The sequence below is a fragment of the Mytilus trossulus genome, unplaced genomic scaffold, assembly GCF_036588685.1.
Source record: "Mytilus trossulus isolate FHL-02 unplaced genomic scaffold, PNRI_Mtr1.1.1.hap1 h1tg000363l__unscaffolded, whole genome shotgun sequence".
In the NCBI taxonomy this organism is placed as follows: domain Eukaryota; kingdom Metazoa; phylum Mollusca; class Bivalvia; order Mytilida; family Mytilidae; genus Mytilus; species Mytilus trossulus.
This window is the reverse complement of record NW_026963339.1, coordinates 103,575-118,655: the sequence shown is the minus strand read 5'-3', so window position 1 is coordinate 118,655 and position 15,081 is coordinate 103,575. Positions and strand designations below refer to the sequence as shown.

Below are 15,081 nucleotides of genomic sequence, written 5' to 3'. Positions count from 1 at the left end.
AATCTTTCAAATTGCAGGGACAGTTAGAACCGTTTTCAAATATTTTCAAGTAGTTTAGATTTATGAAAGTTTGGAGATAAATTGCAGGATACACGGTTTGGCTATCTAATTCCTTGTACAGTTTTAAATTTTGAACCCATTGACTATTGTATGACTTATATGACAGTGGTGTTGTCCATCATTTGACGCTCATTGGTGCCTTTATAACTAATTTACGCTGATAGTGACATTGGTTCATTTATATTCATTTTTTCTTTTCTTAAAAAACAGAAATAAGTTCTTATCTGCTGTCACTGCCTGTTAGCACATACATGTATACAGCAGAGGTTTATTAACAAAAGTCTATATTTTTAGTATCAAGCTTATCTGATAAGTATATTGTTTTGTAAAAATTTTAGGACGTTTTCTAGAAGCCTGAAATTGTTTCATCAGCAGTTTCATTATCAATTATTTAATGGCTGTGGTTTCATTATTATTCGTTGGATACCAATTTTCGTGGGAATGGGTAGCCACGAATTTTAAAAATGTTAAACGAAAGTAATGTTTTTCTGTAAGATTGTTTTCAGACTTTGTTAAAACCACGAAAATGCCAGTTTTCCATAATCTACAGGAAAATATTGATAACCACGATAAATAATGAATTCTAAATTAATCAAAACTGGTTAGAGCTAGTTCGCCGTACGGTGTTGGCAGAAATATACATTAATTTCATGCAACGTCACAATCAAAACAGTTACGTAACAGAATCAACTCGGCAACGTTTCTTGTTGAACCGAGCAATGGTAAAGATATGGGAAATCAACTGTCATCGTGCAAAACGACAAAGACAAAGGATGTGCTTGTACCTAAATCAGAAATTTCAAACGGCGGCAACGATGAAAAATCAATTGAACAGAAAAAACAAACAATTAGATTAATCAGACCAAGGAGACGATTGAATTGCTCTACTACCGAATATGTTGAGAGTCCATTTCATCCAAAATCAAAACCGATAAGATTCGGCCATTTGATTCTCAGTGATATAGATAGACGGATCCAAAAAGGATTGGAGAATTTAAAGTTAGATCGGGAACATGATGGTGAAGCATTCAACATTCCACATTTCCTTCGATATTATGCCAACAGTCTGCGTGGCATGAAAATATATTTAAAATATCAATCATCGAATATTTCGGAAAATCAATCAGAAAGATTTCCAGAGTCGTCATATCTTATCGAACATGTCAAATATCTAAAGGTATTTTTAATTTGTCACCCGGCGAAAAGGGGAGACCCATTCGTCATGATAAAGGAGAGCCAAGGAAATCATATCAAGAAGATGTTACGAAAGTCAAGACAGAGAGAATTGTATCCCAGGATTCAAATCGTCAGTGGGAAATCATACGCTATGTTTATGGGTAAGTTGCACGATGCATGAATTTAAATTAAGTCTATAGTTTAGCTGGAACTATATTACTATTAACAAATAGAATCATTGTCATAACAGCTTGGACAACCGCAAAACTTATGTTGGTAATACTACCATGCTGAGTCATATCTAGTTATGTCCGATAGCTAAGATGGTAATTATCTGTGGATTGGACAAAACTTATTCCTATTCGTCTAAACATTATTAAGAAATGCAGTTTTAATGTAAAAAAATGTAAATGGTGAGATACTTGATTATAGTATATTACAAGAATGTACATGTACACACAAATACTTAAAAATGGTGACACTCTACATGAAACCATCACATTGGAATGGATTCATCAACTCCGATTCCCTGTATAGGTTAAGTTTCCTCAGCTTTTTCCGATATCCGATATTTTTATGGCAAGAAGTGTAATAATCACTTTGAACAACACTTAGATAATATTACAAGGTGAACTGGTGTTTCAAAAAATAAAACTCTGCCAAAAACAGAGGTAACAAGGTGTCATGGAATAGAAATGCATTTATAAAACTGAATTTAAATGTAAGAAATATTTTGGAATATTATTAACAGTGAAAAGAAATATTACATTGTCTGTTTTGTAGGCACACATTTTTTTTGGTTCCAGGTGGAGGACATACTATAGCATTTCATTCATAACTTAGTTTCCAGAGGAAGTTCACAACTTGATATACGTTGACAAATTATTGTTACTTTCAAATTATCTAAGTTGTCCTTGGTATATCACATTATGACAAAAATCAACTTACATTTTCGAGGTAGAATTTTTCAAATTTGAAAAGAAGATGTAGATTTTTTTATATTTTTGTTTAGGCAAAGAATTTATGCTAATGTTGCATCCTCCACCAAGAGAGGCATGCCCTAGTGATTTTGCAGAAGGTAATGGAGAAAGACCTATAGCGATGGGACATTATACCAGAATGTTGGATACAAACCCACAAGTTATCCTGGAGTGGGAGGCTTACGTATACCACTGGTACAATGAAGTCACCGGACCCCCTTTTTTGGTTGAAGAACTGATGGAGTTAGGTTATCCAGAGGTTGTAATCTAATCAAGATGATTCCTCGTTTAAATTTGATATTTGATAGTTTGTATTTGTTCTCTAAAAATTATATATTATATTATATGAAGTATTTTAATAATAAAAAATAAATGCATTTGTTAAATAAGTATAGTTTCAAGTCTTTGTTGAAAAAGATAGTTGTTTGTGTATACGTGTTTGTCCAACAATCATTAAACACAAATGATGGATTCGATCTCATGTTTACAATGGTCGCCTATATATTTACAACAAGAAAAAACATAAGGCGATAGCAATACACCAGAATTACATCAAGACCATTCGCTGTAAAAAGAAAGAAACAAGCTAGAATATCAGCTAGAACAGTGTTTTTTGACTGTAGCGTTTAAAATGAAATTAAATACAAAAATCAAACTTATGAAATTTTAAATTTTGCTTTATAATGCTTTGTAACTGTTAAGACTTCTTCTTCTCAAAAATTATAGTCAAATCAGCAAAGGTCCCCAAGAGAGCAACCTTACAATGAAAGTTTCTATTATGAAAAAGGCAATATAGACTGAGTAAAGTTACCCTAAATGCAATCACATAAAGCATGTGTACTATATAAGGGTTTCACCCCATTACATCGTATGCTTACTTCTGAAAGACGAAGCTTGTTTTGTTACGAGTTGTCTGCAAAATGATTTTTTGGTGTTTTTTGCATTTTGTTTTGCGTTTGCATTGTAACGGTTTTGGTTTAAGTTATTTTATGAAGAAAAGGGGGGTACCTTGAAATAGATTTTCAAATGATAAACATCAGCTATAAAATGCGAAATACCTTCATTGTTTAGTAAATAAGCAACATATTGTTGACACATAAAACATTCATATGAATCATAGGAGATGCAGTGTATACATCAATCAAACCAACAACTCAAAACTGAACGGTATGAAATTCGCTGTTTTTTGTTTGTTGTATTATTTTAGGAATTTCTCAGAAAACACATTTGAAGCAAGTGCGTGTCTGCAATTCTATATCATTCGTGTTTTTCTCTCTCCTTCTCTCAGAAAAATACAAATAAAAGCTAATGTTTAAGTAGACTTGAGATGAATTTCTAACACAATGGCTTTAATTTGCTTGGAATATTTGCCACTGGACGTTAAGCAAAAACAATCAAATCAATCCACTACACTTGATGCAAAGAAACACTCGCAGTGCTTAGTCTATCCGATTTATATGATATTTTTGTCAGCAATTAGTGCACATGGAAAATTAAGTACTGCGTGAAAAGGAGATGAGAGGTCATGGTCAATGAGAAAAAGGGGGGGCATAACCATTCAGATATGATAAACGACCTTTCACGACAACGTACCTGACGTGAGACACACACACGTTTAATAAAATATTTATAAATATGTATTGTCCTTTCTCTGCAATGTTAAATATTCTAAGTATTATACAATCTATATTTTTTCTTATTTTATTTCACCTTGAAATGACTCTCTGGTAATTTTCTTGCTTATACCTTAATCTTCTACTCTCTTTTTTTTTTTTTTACTTTTTCTCAATTTTAAATAAAATAATAAAAACAACAGTTCAACTATAACAAGGAGATATAGAGTCGCTCATCACAATACTCGGGGAAGGCTGTTCCAGATTTTAATTGTGCGTGGGAAAAATGATTGTTGTCTTATTTGTGTTCGGCAGGATGGAATTTGGTATGAGAGTGTGTGCATGATCCTGGACTGTCTGAGCGGTTGAATTAATCTGTCTGTTTTTGTGATAGCAATGAGGGGATATGAAATTTTATAGAACATGAACAGGCGTGCATCAGTTCTTCTGTGTGCCAGGTCTCTCCATTTTAGATGATCTAGCATGTCACTAACGCTTGAGGTGTTTCTGTGTCGGTTAGTGACATATCTAGCAGCCCTTCTTTCTACTTTTTCTATCTTGTTAATAACCTCAGTAAAGTAAGGGTCCCAAACTGAACAGGCATATTCTAGTGATGGTCTGACTAAAGATTTATATGCCTGTTCCTTTACTGAGGTGGAACTGACTTCATGACTTAAGAATTCACTTCTATCTACATGTAAGATGAATGATGACAATGCGAAAGGTTGACATAAACTAAGAGTAATATCTAAGCTAGTCACATGTTCATCATACTCAATTTTAGAATAAATTTCGTGATATGTGATCTGAAACAGTAAAACAAATATGAACAGAGAGAGCGAGTGAGAGTGAATACTAAACTGCTGATGAAACATGTTGAAAAGTGACTTACTGGCGTAGTGGTTGGACAGGACCTGTGAGGAAACACAATATGATACAAGTATTAGCTATAGATGAGGTTATTTTCGTACCCAGTTGCTTCCCTGGGTCACAATATGTACACAAATGAGCAATATTAGTAATGATGAAACATATATAATTGCCTTGTTGCCCAGATCGGAAGTACCTGTTCTTATAATATCCACTTTTCGGGGACCAGTGTGCTCTACCATGTAATATGTTGCTTTTTTCATCACAGTCAAGTCGGGATCAGATAATTTGGCTATCAAATAAATGCCACTATGTTTTAACTTAAGTCGAAATAGTCATCAATGCTTAAGATTGCATAGTAGTTTTATTTTAGAAAACACATTTGAAGCAAGTGCGTGTCTGCAAGTCTATATCACTCGTGTTTTTTTCTCCTTCTCTCACAAAAATACAAATAAAAGCTAATATTTAAGTAGACTTGAGGTGAATTTCTAACACAATGGCTTTAATTTGCATGGAATATTTGCCACTGGACGTTAAGCAAAAACAATCAAATCAATCCACTACGCTTGATGCAAAGAAACACTCGCAGTGCTTAGTCTGTCCGATTTATATGATATTTTTGTCAGCAGTTAGTGCACATGGAAAATTAAGTACTGCGTGAATAAAAGGAGATGAGAGGTCCTTGTCAATGAGAAAAGGGGGGGGGGGGGGGTAACCATTCAGATATGATAAACGACCTTTCACGACAACGTACCTGACGTGAGACACACACACGTTTAATAAAATGTAAATGGGATGATTATAAAGCTCATTATTTAACATGTTATTATTAACACCCCCCTTACATCGTTCATCCAAAGGACAGAAAATGGACTACTAGTAGCTAAGATGTTAGCCTTTCGCCACATCGAACGTTCGGGTTTTATTCCGTTCCGTTCAGGGCAATGTTTTTTTTTTATCTTTATTATCCGTTCAGGGCAATGTTCCCAACAGATCTAAACTGTGGTTTGAAATCATAGCATGCAGTGCAAACTTAAATGTATAGATTATTCAATGAAAAGGGTGTACTATATCAAATTTTTGCAAAATTTTTGTTTGTTATTACGAAAAAGCCCTGACAAAGACTCTTTTTGTGATTGAGTCGGTGTTTTAGATTTTTAGGGATTATTAGATTTTAATCTATGTAGTACGGGGCGCCGAATGGGACTCTTGTGGTTTTGTACAAAATTCAATTCTGTCATAACAAAATCATTTTTGTCTTACAAAACAATGTGCTACAGACTTGTTTTGTGAGAACTTCAATTTTGTGATGACAAAATTCATTTGTGTAGACAAAATTCATTTATGTCATGACAAAATTCATTTTTGTAGACAAAATTCATAATTGTCATGACAAAAGTCAATTTTGTCTCACAAAAGTCAATTTTGTCTCACAAAAGTCAATTTTGTCTCTTGAATAAAAGGAGATGAGAGGTCCTTGTCAATGAGAAAAGGGGGGGGGGGGGGGGGGTAACCATTCAGATATGATAAACGACCTTTCACGACAACGTACCTGACGTGAGACACACACACGTTTAATAAAATGTAAATGGGATGATTATAAAGCTCATTATTTAACATGTTATTATTAACACCCCCCTTACATCGTTCATCCAAAGGACAGAAAAAGGACTACTAGTAGCTAAGATGTTAGCCTTTCGCCACATCGAACGTTCGGGTTTTATTCCGTTCCGTTCAGGGCAATGTTTTTTTTTTATCTTTATTATCCGTTCAGGGCAATGTTCCCAACAGATCTAAACTGTGGTTTGAAATCATAGCATGCAGTGCAAACTTAAATGTATAGATTATTCAATGAAAAGGGTGTACTATATCAAATTTTTGCAAAATTTTTGTTTGTTATTACGAAAAAGCCCTGACAAAGACTCTTTTTGTGATTGAGTCGGTGTTTTAGATTTTTAGGGATTATTAGATTTTAATCTATGTAGTACGGGGCGCCGAATGGGACTCTTGTGGTTTTGTACAAAATTCAATTCTGTCATAACAAAATCATTTTTGTCTTACAAAACAATGTGCTACAGACTTGTTTTGTGAGAACTTCAATTTTGTGATGACAAAATTCATTTGTGTAGACAAAATTCATTTATGTCATGACAAAATTCATTTTTGTAGACAAAATTCATAATTGTCATGACAAAAGTCAATTTTGTCTCACAAAAGTCAATTTTGTCTCACAAAAGTCAATTTTGTCTCTTGAATAAAAGGAGATGAGAGGTCTTTGTCAATGAGAAAAGGGGGGGGGGGGGGGGTAACCATTCAGATATGATAAACGACCTTTCACGACAACGTACCTGACGTGAGACACACACACGTTTAATAAAATGTAAATGGGATGATTATAAAGCTCATTATTTAACATGTTATTATTAACACCCCCCTTACATCGTTCATCCAAAGGACAGAAAAAGGACTACTAGTAGCTAAGATGTTAGCCTTTCGCCACATCGAACGTACGGGTTTTATTCCGCCCCGTTCAGGGCAATGTTCCCAACAGATCTAAACTGTGGTTTGAAATCATAGCATGCAGTGCAAACTTAAATGTATAGATTATTCAATGAAAAGGGTGTACTATATCAAATTTTTGCAAAATTTTTGTTTGTTATTACGAAAAAGCCCTGACAAAGACTCATTTTGTGATTGAGTCGGTGTTTTAGATTTTTAGGGATTATTAGATTTTAATCTATGTAGAGCACAACTTCAAAAAACAAGAAAAACGCCACAAGCCGCAAACGTATACTATACGTATATAACCAACCAGATTTTTGCCAATACCTTCTCTGAGGAAACTTTGCAAAATGGGTAGTATATAAGGGTTTCAAACCCATTACATCGTATGCTTACCTCTGAAAGACGAAGCTTGTTTTGTTACGAGTTATGTCTGGAAAACAATTTTTTGGTGTTTTTTGCTTTTTGTTTTGCGTTTGCATTGTTTTGGTTTAAATCATTTTATGAAGAAAAGGGGGATACCTTGAAATAGATTTTCAAATGATAAACATCAGCTATAAAAGGCGAAATACCTTCATTGTTTAGTAAATGAGCAACAACGTTGTTGACACATACAACAGTCATATGAATCATAGGAGATGCAGTGTATAGATCAATCAAACCAACAACTCAAAACTGAACGGTATGAAATTCGCTGTTTTTTGTTTGCTGTATTATTTTAGGAGAATCTCAGTGTTAAAATATTCACTTCTGTCCACGTGCAAGTGGTGGAGTTTCAAAAAAATAGTCTGACTATTGTTGATATGAAAAAAGAATTAATCCAGAAAGCCGTGACGGAGTATTTTTCTTTTCTGTTTTGGTCATTTTCCTCTTCGTTTAGTGTTTGCTTATTTGTATGTGTCTGCAGAAAACTTTTAGTACACCTTTTAGACAAAATATAGTTCCTACGAGTAGCTGTTACTTTGTGCAAAAGTGAAGACAATGGGCAATGAATGTATACTAGTTGAAAGGCTCCACGTTACAGGGTGACGGTAGAACCCGTGACGGAAGTTTCACGTGAATAATGAAATAAATATTTGAAAGTATGATGTGTTTGTCTTGTTGCCCAAGTCGGAAGTACCTGTTCTTATACTATCCACTTTTCGGGGACCAGTGTGCTCTACCATGTAATATGTTGCTTTTTTCATCACAGTCAAGTCGGGATCAGATAATTTGGCTATCAAATAAATGCCACTATGTTTTAACTTAAGTCGAAATAGTCATCAATGCTTAAGATTGCATAGTAGTTTTATTTTAGAAAACACATTTGAAGCAAGTGCGTGTCTGCAAGTCTATATCACTCGTGTTTTTTTCTCCTTCTCTCACAAAAATACAAATAAAAGCTAATATTTAAGTAGACTTGAGGTGAATTTCTAACACAATGGCTTTAATTTGCATGGAATATTTGCCACTGGACGTTAAGCAAAAACAATCAAATCAATCCACTACGCTTGATGCAAAGAAACACTCGCAGTGCTTAGTCTGTCCGATTTATATGATATTTTTGTCAGCAGTTAGTGCACATGGAAAATTAAGTACTGCGTGAATAAAAGGAGATGAGAGGTCCTTGTCAATGAGAAAGGGGGGGGGGGGTAACCATTCAGATATGATAAACGACCTTTCACGACAACGTACCTGACGTGAGACACACACACGTTTAATAAAATGTAAATGGGATGATTATAAAGCTCATTATTTAACATGTTATTATTAACAACCCCCTTACATCGTTCATCCAAAGGACAGAAAAAGGACTACTAGTAGCTAAGATGTTAGTCTTTCGCCACATCGAACGTACGGGTTTTATTCCGTCCCGTTCAGGGCAATGTTCCCAACAGATCTAAACTGTGGTTTGAAATCATAGCATGCAGTGCAAACTTAAATGTATAGATTATTCAATGAAAAGGGTGTACTATATCAAATTTTTGCAAAATTTTTGTTTGTTATTACGAAAAAGCCCTGACAAAGACTCATTTTGTGATTGAGTCGGTGTTTTAGATTTTTAGGGATTATTAGATTTTAATCTATGTAGAGCACAACTTCAAAAAACAAGAAAAACGCCACAAGCCGCAAACGTATACTATACGTATATAACCAACCAGATTTTTGCCAATACCTTCTCTGAGGAAACTTTGCAAAATGGGTAGTATATAAGGGTTTCAAACCCATTACATCGTATGCTTACCTCTGAAAGACGAAGCTTGTTTTGTTACGAGTTATGTCTGGAAAACAATTTTTTGGTGTTTTTTGCTTTTTGTTTTGCGTTTGCATTGTTTTGGTTTAAATCATTTTATGAAGAAAAGGGGGATACCTTGAAATAGATTTTCAAATGATAAACATCAGCTATAAAAGGCGAAATACCTTCATTGTTTAGTAAATGAGCAACAACGTTGTTGACACATACAACAGTCATATGAATCATAGGAGATGCAGTGTATAGATCAATCAAACCAACAACTCAAAACTGAACGGTATGAAATTCGCTGTTTTTTGTTTGCTGTATTATTTTAGGAGAATCTCAGTGTTAAAATATTCACTTCTGTCCACGTGCAAGTGGTGGAGTTTCAAAAAAATAGTCTGACTATTGTTGATATGAAAAAAGAATTAATCCAGAAAGCCGTGACGGAGTATTTTTCTTTTCTGTTTTGGTCATTTTCCTCTTCGTTTAGTGTTTGCTTATTTGTATGTGTCTGCAGAAAACTTTTAGTACACCTTTTAGACAAAATATAGTTCCTACGAGTAGCTGTTACTTTGTGCAAAAGTAAAGACAATGGGCAATGAATGTATACTAGTTGAAAGGCTCCACGTTACAGGGTGACGGTAGAACCCGTGACGGAAGTTTCACGTGAATAATGAAATAAATATTTGAAAGTATGATGTGTTTGTCTTGTTGCCCAAGTCGGAAGTACCTGTTCTTATACTATCCACTTTTCGGGGACCAGTGTGCTCTACCATGTAATATGTTGCTTTTTTCATCACAGTCAAGTCGGGATCAGATAATTTGGCTATCAAATAAATGCCACTATGTTTTAACTTAAGTCGAAATAGTCATCAATGCTTAAGATTGCATAGTAGTTTTATTTTAGAAAACACATTTGAAGCAAGTGCGTGTCTGCAAGTCTATATCACTCGTGTTTTTTTCTCCTTCTCTCACAAAAATACAAATAAAAGCTAATATTTAAGTAGACTTGAGGTGAATTTCTAACACAATGGCTTTAATTTGCATGGAATATTTGCCACTGGACGTTAAGCAAAAACAATCAAATCAATCCACTACGCTTGATGCAAAGAAACACTCGCAGTGCTTAGTCTGTCCGATTTATATGATATTTTTGTCAGCAGTTAGTGCACATGGAAAATTTAGTACTGCGTGAATAAAAGGAGATGAGAGGTCCTTGTCAATGAGAAAAGGGGGGGGGGGGGTAACCATTCAGATATGATAAACGACCTTTCACGACAACGTACCTGACGTGAGACACACACACGTTTAATAAAATGTAAATGGGATGATTATAAAGCTCATTATTTAACATGTTATTATTAACACCCCCCTTACATCGTTCATCCGAAGGACAGAAAATGGACTATTAGTAGCTAAGATGTTAACCTTTCGCCACATCGAACGTACGGGTTTTATTCCGTCCCGTTCAGGGCAATGTTCCCAACAGATCTAAACTGTGGTTTGAAATCATAGCATGCAGTGCAAACTTAAATGTATAGATTATTCAATGAAAAGGGTGTACTATATCAAATTTTTGCAAAATTTTTGTTTGTTATTACGAAAAAGCCCTGACAAAGACTCATTTTGTGATTGAGTCGGTGTTTTAGATTTTTAGGGATTATTAGATTTTAATCTATGTAGAGCACAACTTCAAAAAACAAGAAAAACGCCACAAGCCGCAAACGTATACTATACGTATATAACCAACCAGATTTTTGCCAATACCTTCTCTGAGGAAACTTTGCAAAATGGGTAGTATATAAGGGTTTCAAACCCATTACATCGTATGCTTACCTCTGAAAGACGAAGCTTGTTTTGTTACGAGTTATGTCTGGAAAACAATTTTTTGGTGTTTTTTGCTTTTTGTTTTGCGTTTGCATTGTTTTGGTTTAAATCATTTTATGAAGAAAAGGGGGATACCTTGAAATAGATTTTCAAATGATAAACATCAGCTATAAAAGGCGAAATACCTTCATTGTTTAGTAAATGAGCAACAACGTTGTTGACACATACAACAGTCATATGAATCATAGGAGATGCAGTGTATAGATCAATCAAACCAACAACTCAAAACTGAACGGTATGAAATTCGCTGTTTTTTGTTTGCTGTATTATTTTAGGAGAATCTCAGTGTTAAAATATTCACTTCTGTCCACGTGCAAGTGGTGGAGTTTCAAAAAAATAGTCTGACTATTGTTGATATGAAAAAAGAATTAATCCAGAAAGCCGTGACGGAGTATTTTTCTTTTCTGTTTTGGTCATTTTCCTCTTCGTTTAGTGTTTGCTTATTTGTATGTGTCTGCAGAAAACTTTTAGTACACCTTTTAGACAAAATATAGTTCCTACGAGTAGCTGTTACTTTGTGCAAAAGTAAAGACAATGGGCAATGAATGTATACTAGTTGAAAGGCTCCACGTTACAGGGTGACGGTAGAACCCGTGACGGAAGTTTCACGTGAATAATGAAATAAATATTTGAAAGTATGATGTGTTTGTCTTGTTGCCCAAGTCGGAAGTACCTGTTCTTATACTATCCACTTTTCGGGGACCAGTGTGCTCTACCATGTAATATGTTGCTTTTTTCATCACAGTCAAGTCGGGATCAGATAATTTGGCTATCAAATAAATGCCACTATGTTTTAACTTAAGTCGAAATAGTCATCAATGCTTAAGATTGCATAGCAGTTTTATTTTAGAAAACACATTTGAAGCAAGTGCGTGTCTGCAAGTCTATATCACTCGTGTTTTTTTCTCCTTCTCTCACAAAAATACAAATAAAAGCTAATATTTAAGTAGACTTGAGGTGAATTTCTAACACAATGGCTTTAATTTGCATGGAATATTTGCCACTGGACGTTAAGCAAAAACAATCAAATCAATCCACTACGCTTGATGCAAAGAAACACTCGCAGTGCTTAGTCTGTCCGATTTATATGATATTTTTGTCAGCAGTTAGTGCACATGGAAAATTAAGTACTGCGTGAATAAAAGGAGATGAGAGGTCCTTGTCAATGAGAAAGGGGGGGGGGGTAACCATTCAGATATGATAAACGACCTTTCACGACAACGTACCTGACGTGAGACACACACACGTTTAATAAAATGTAAATGGGATGATTATAAAGCTCATTATTTAACATGTTATTATTAACACCCCCCTTACATCGTTCATCCAAAGGACAGAAAAAGGACTACTAGTAGCTAAGATGTTAGCCTTTCGCCACATCGAACGTACGGGTTTTATTCCGTCCCGTTCAGGGCAATGTTCCCAACAGATCTAAACTGTGGTTTGAAATCATAGCATGCAGTGCAAACTTAAATGTATAGATTATTCAATGAAAAGGGTGTACTATATCAAATTTTTGCAAAATTTTTGTTTGTTATTACGAAAAAGCCCTGACAAAGACTCATTTTGTGATTGAGTCGGTGTTTTAGATTTTTAGGGATTATTAGATTTTAATCTATGTAGAGCACAACTTCAAAAAACAAGAAAAACGCCACAAGCCGCAAACGTATACTATACGTATATAACCAACCAGATTTTTGCCAATACCTTCTCTGAGGAAACTTTGCAAAATGGGTAGTATATAAGGGTTTCAAACCCATTACATCGTATGCTTACCTCTGAAAGACGAAGCTTGTTTTGTTACGAGTTATGTCTGGAAAACAATTTTTTGGTGTTTTTTGCTTTTTGTTTTGCGTTTGCATTGTTTTGGTTTAAATCATTTTATGAAGAAAAGGGGGATACCTTGAAATAGATTTTCAAATGATAAACATCAGCTATAAAAGGCGAAATACCTTCATTGTTTAGTAAATGAGCAACAACGTTGTTGACACATACAACAGTCATATGAATCATAGGAGATGCAGTGTATAGATCAATCAAACCAACAACTCAAAACTGAACGGTATGAAATTCGCTGTTTTTTGTTTGCTGTATTATTTTAGGAGAATCTCAGTGTTAAAATATTCACTTCTGTCCACGTGCAAGTGGTGGAGTTTCAAAAAAATAGTCTGACTATTGTTGATATGAAAAAAGAATTAATCCAGAAAGCCGTGACGGAGTATTTTTCTTTTCTGTTTTGGTCATTTTCCTCTTCGTTTAGTGTTTGCTTATTTGTATGTGTCTGCAGAAAACTTTTAGTACACCTTTTAGACAAAATATAGTTCCTACGAGTAGCTGTTACTTTGTGCAAAAGTGAAGACAATGGGCAATGAATGTATACTAGTTGAAAGGCTCCACGTTACAGGGTGACGGTAGAACCCGTGACGGAAGTTTCACGTGAATAATGAAATAAATATTTGAAAGTATGATGTGTTTGTCTTGTTGCCCAAGTCGGAAGTACCTGTTCTTATACTATCCACTTTTCGGGGACCAGTGTGCTCTACCATGTAATATGTTGCTTTTTTCATCACAGTCAAGTCGGGATCAGATAATTTGGCTATCAAATAAATGCCACTATGTTTTAACTTAAGTCGAAATAGTCATCAATGCTTAAGATTGCATAGTAGTTTTATTTTAGAAAACACATTTGAAGCAAGTGCGTGTCTGCAAGTCTATATCACTCGTGTTTTTTTCTCCTTCTCTCACAAAAATACAAATAAAAGCTAATATTTAAGTAGACTTGAGGTGAATTTCTAACACAATGGCTTTAATTTGCATGGAATATTTGCCACTGGACGTTAAGCAAAAACAATCAAATCAATCCACTACGCTTGATGCAAAGAAACACTCGCAGTGCTTAGTCTGTCCGATTTATATGATATTTTTGTCAGCAGTTAGTGCACATGGAAAATTAAGTACTGCGTGAATAAAAGGAGATGAGAGGTCCTTGTCAATGAGAAAGGGGGGGGGGGGGTAACCATTCAGATATGATAAACGACCTTTCACGACAACGTACCTGACGTGAGACACACACACGTTTAATAAAATGTAAATGGGATGATTATAAAGCTCATTATTTAACATGTTATTATTAACAACCCCCTTACATCGTTCATCCAAAGGACAGAAAAAGGACTACTAGTAGCTAAGATGTTAGTCTTTCGCCACATCGAACGTACGGGTTTTATTCCGTCCCGTTCAGGGCAATGTTCCCAACAGAACTATACTGTGGTTTGAAATCATAGCATGCAGTGCAAACTTAAATGTATAGATTATTCAATGAAAAGGGTGTACTATATCAAATTTTTGCAAAATTTTTGTTTGTTATTACGAAAAAGCCCTGACAAAGACTCATTTTGTGATTGAGTCGGTGTTTTAGATTTTTAGGGATTATTAGATTTTAATCTATGTAGAGCACAACTTCAAAAAACAAGAAAAACGCCACAAGCCGCAAACGTATACTATACGTATATAACCAACCAGATTTTTGCCAATACCTTCTCTGAGGAAACTTTGCAAAATGGGTAGTATATAAGGGTTTCAAACCCATTACATCGTATGCTTACCTCTGAAAGACGAAGCTTGTTTTGTTACGAGTTATGTCTGGAAAACAATTTTTTGGTGTTTTTTGCTTTTTGTTTTGCGTTTGCATTGTTTTGGTTTAAATCATTTTATGAAGAAAAGGGGGATACCTTGAAATAGATTTTCAAATGATAAACATCAGCTATAAAAGGCG

General features: G+C 34.7%; 1 protein-coding gene across 1 annotated transcript; it reads left to right on the top strand.

Annotated features, from left to right (window-relative positions):
* Positions 1 to 766: 766 nt before the first annotated feature.
* Positions 767 to 2,706, top strand: LOC134701889 (uncharacterized). Its single transcript, XM_063562997.1, has 2 exons — positions 767 to 1,397; positions 2,249 to 2,706. Exons 1-2 carry the CDS (start codon positions 791 to 793, stop codon positions 2,485 to 2,487), a joined length of 846 nt encoding a protein of 281 aa, XP_063419067.1. The 5' UTR covers positions 767 to 790; the 3' UTR covers positions 2,488 to 2,706.
* Positions 2,707 to 15,081: the final 12,375 nt, after the last annotated feature.

Bases quoted from the DNA above. Each gene is read 5' to 3' on its own strand.
- LOC134701889 (XM_063562997.1), top strand. From the start codon at position 791: ATGGGAAATCAACTGTCATCGTGCAAAACGACAAAGACAAAGGATGTG. The intron at 1,398-2,248 runs GTAAGTTGCACG...ATTTTTGTTTAG, and splicing joins ATCATACGCTATGTTTATGG to GCAAAGAATTTATGCTAATG.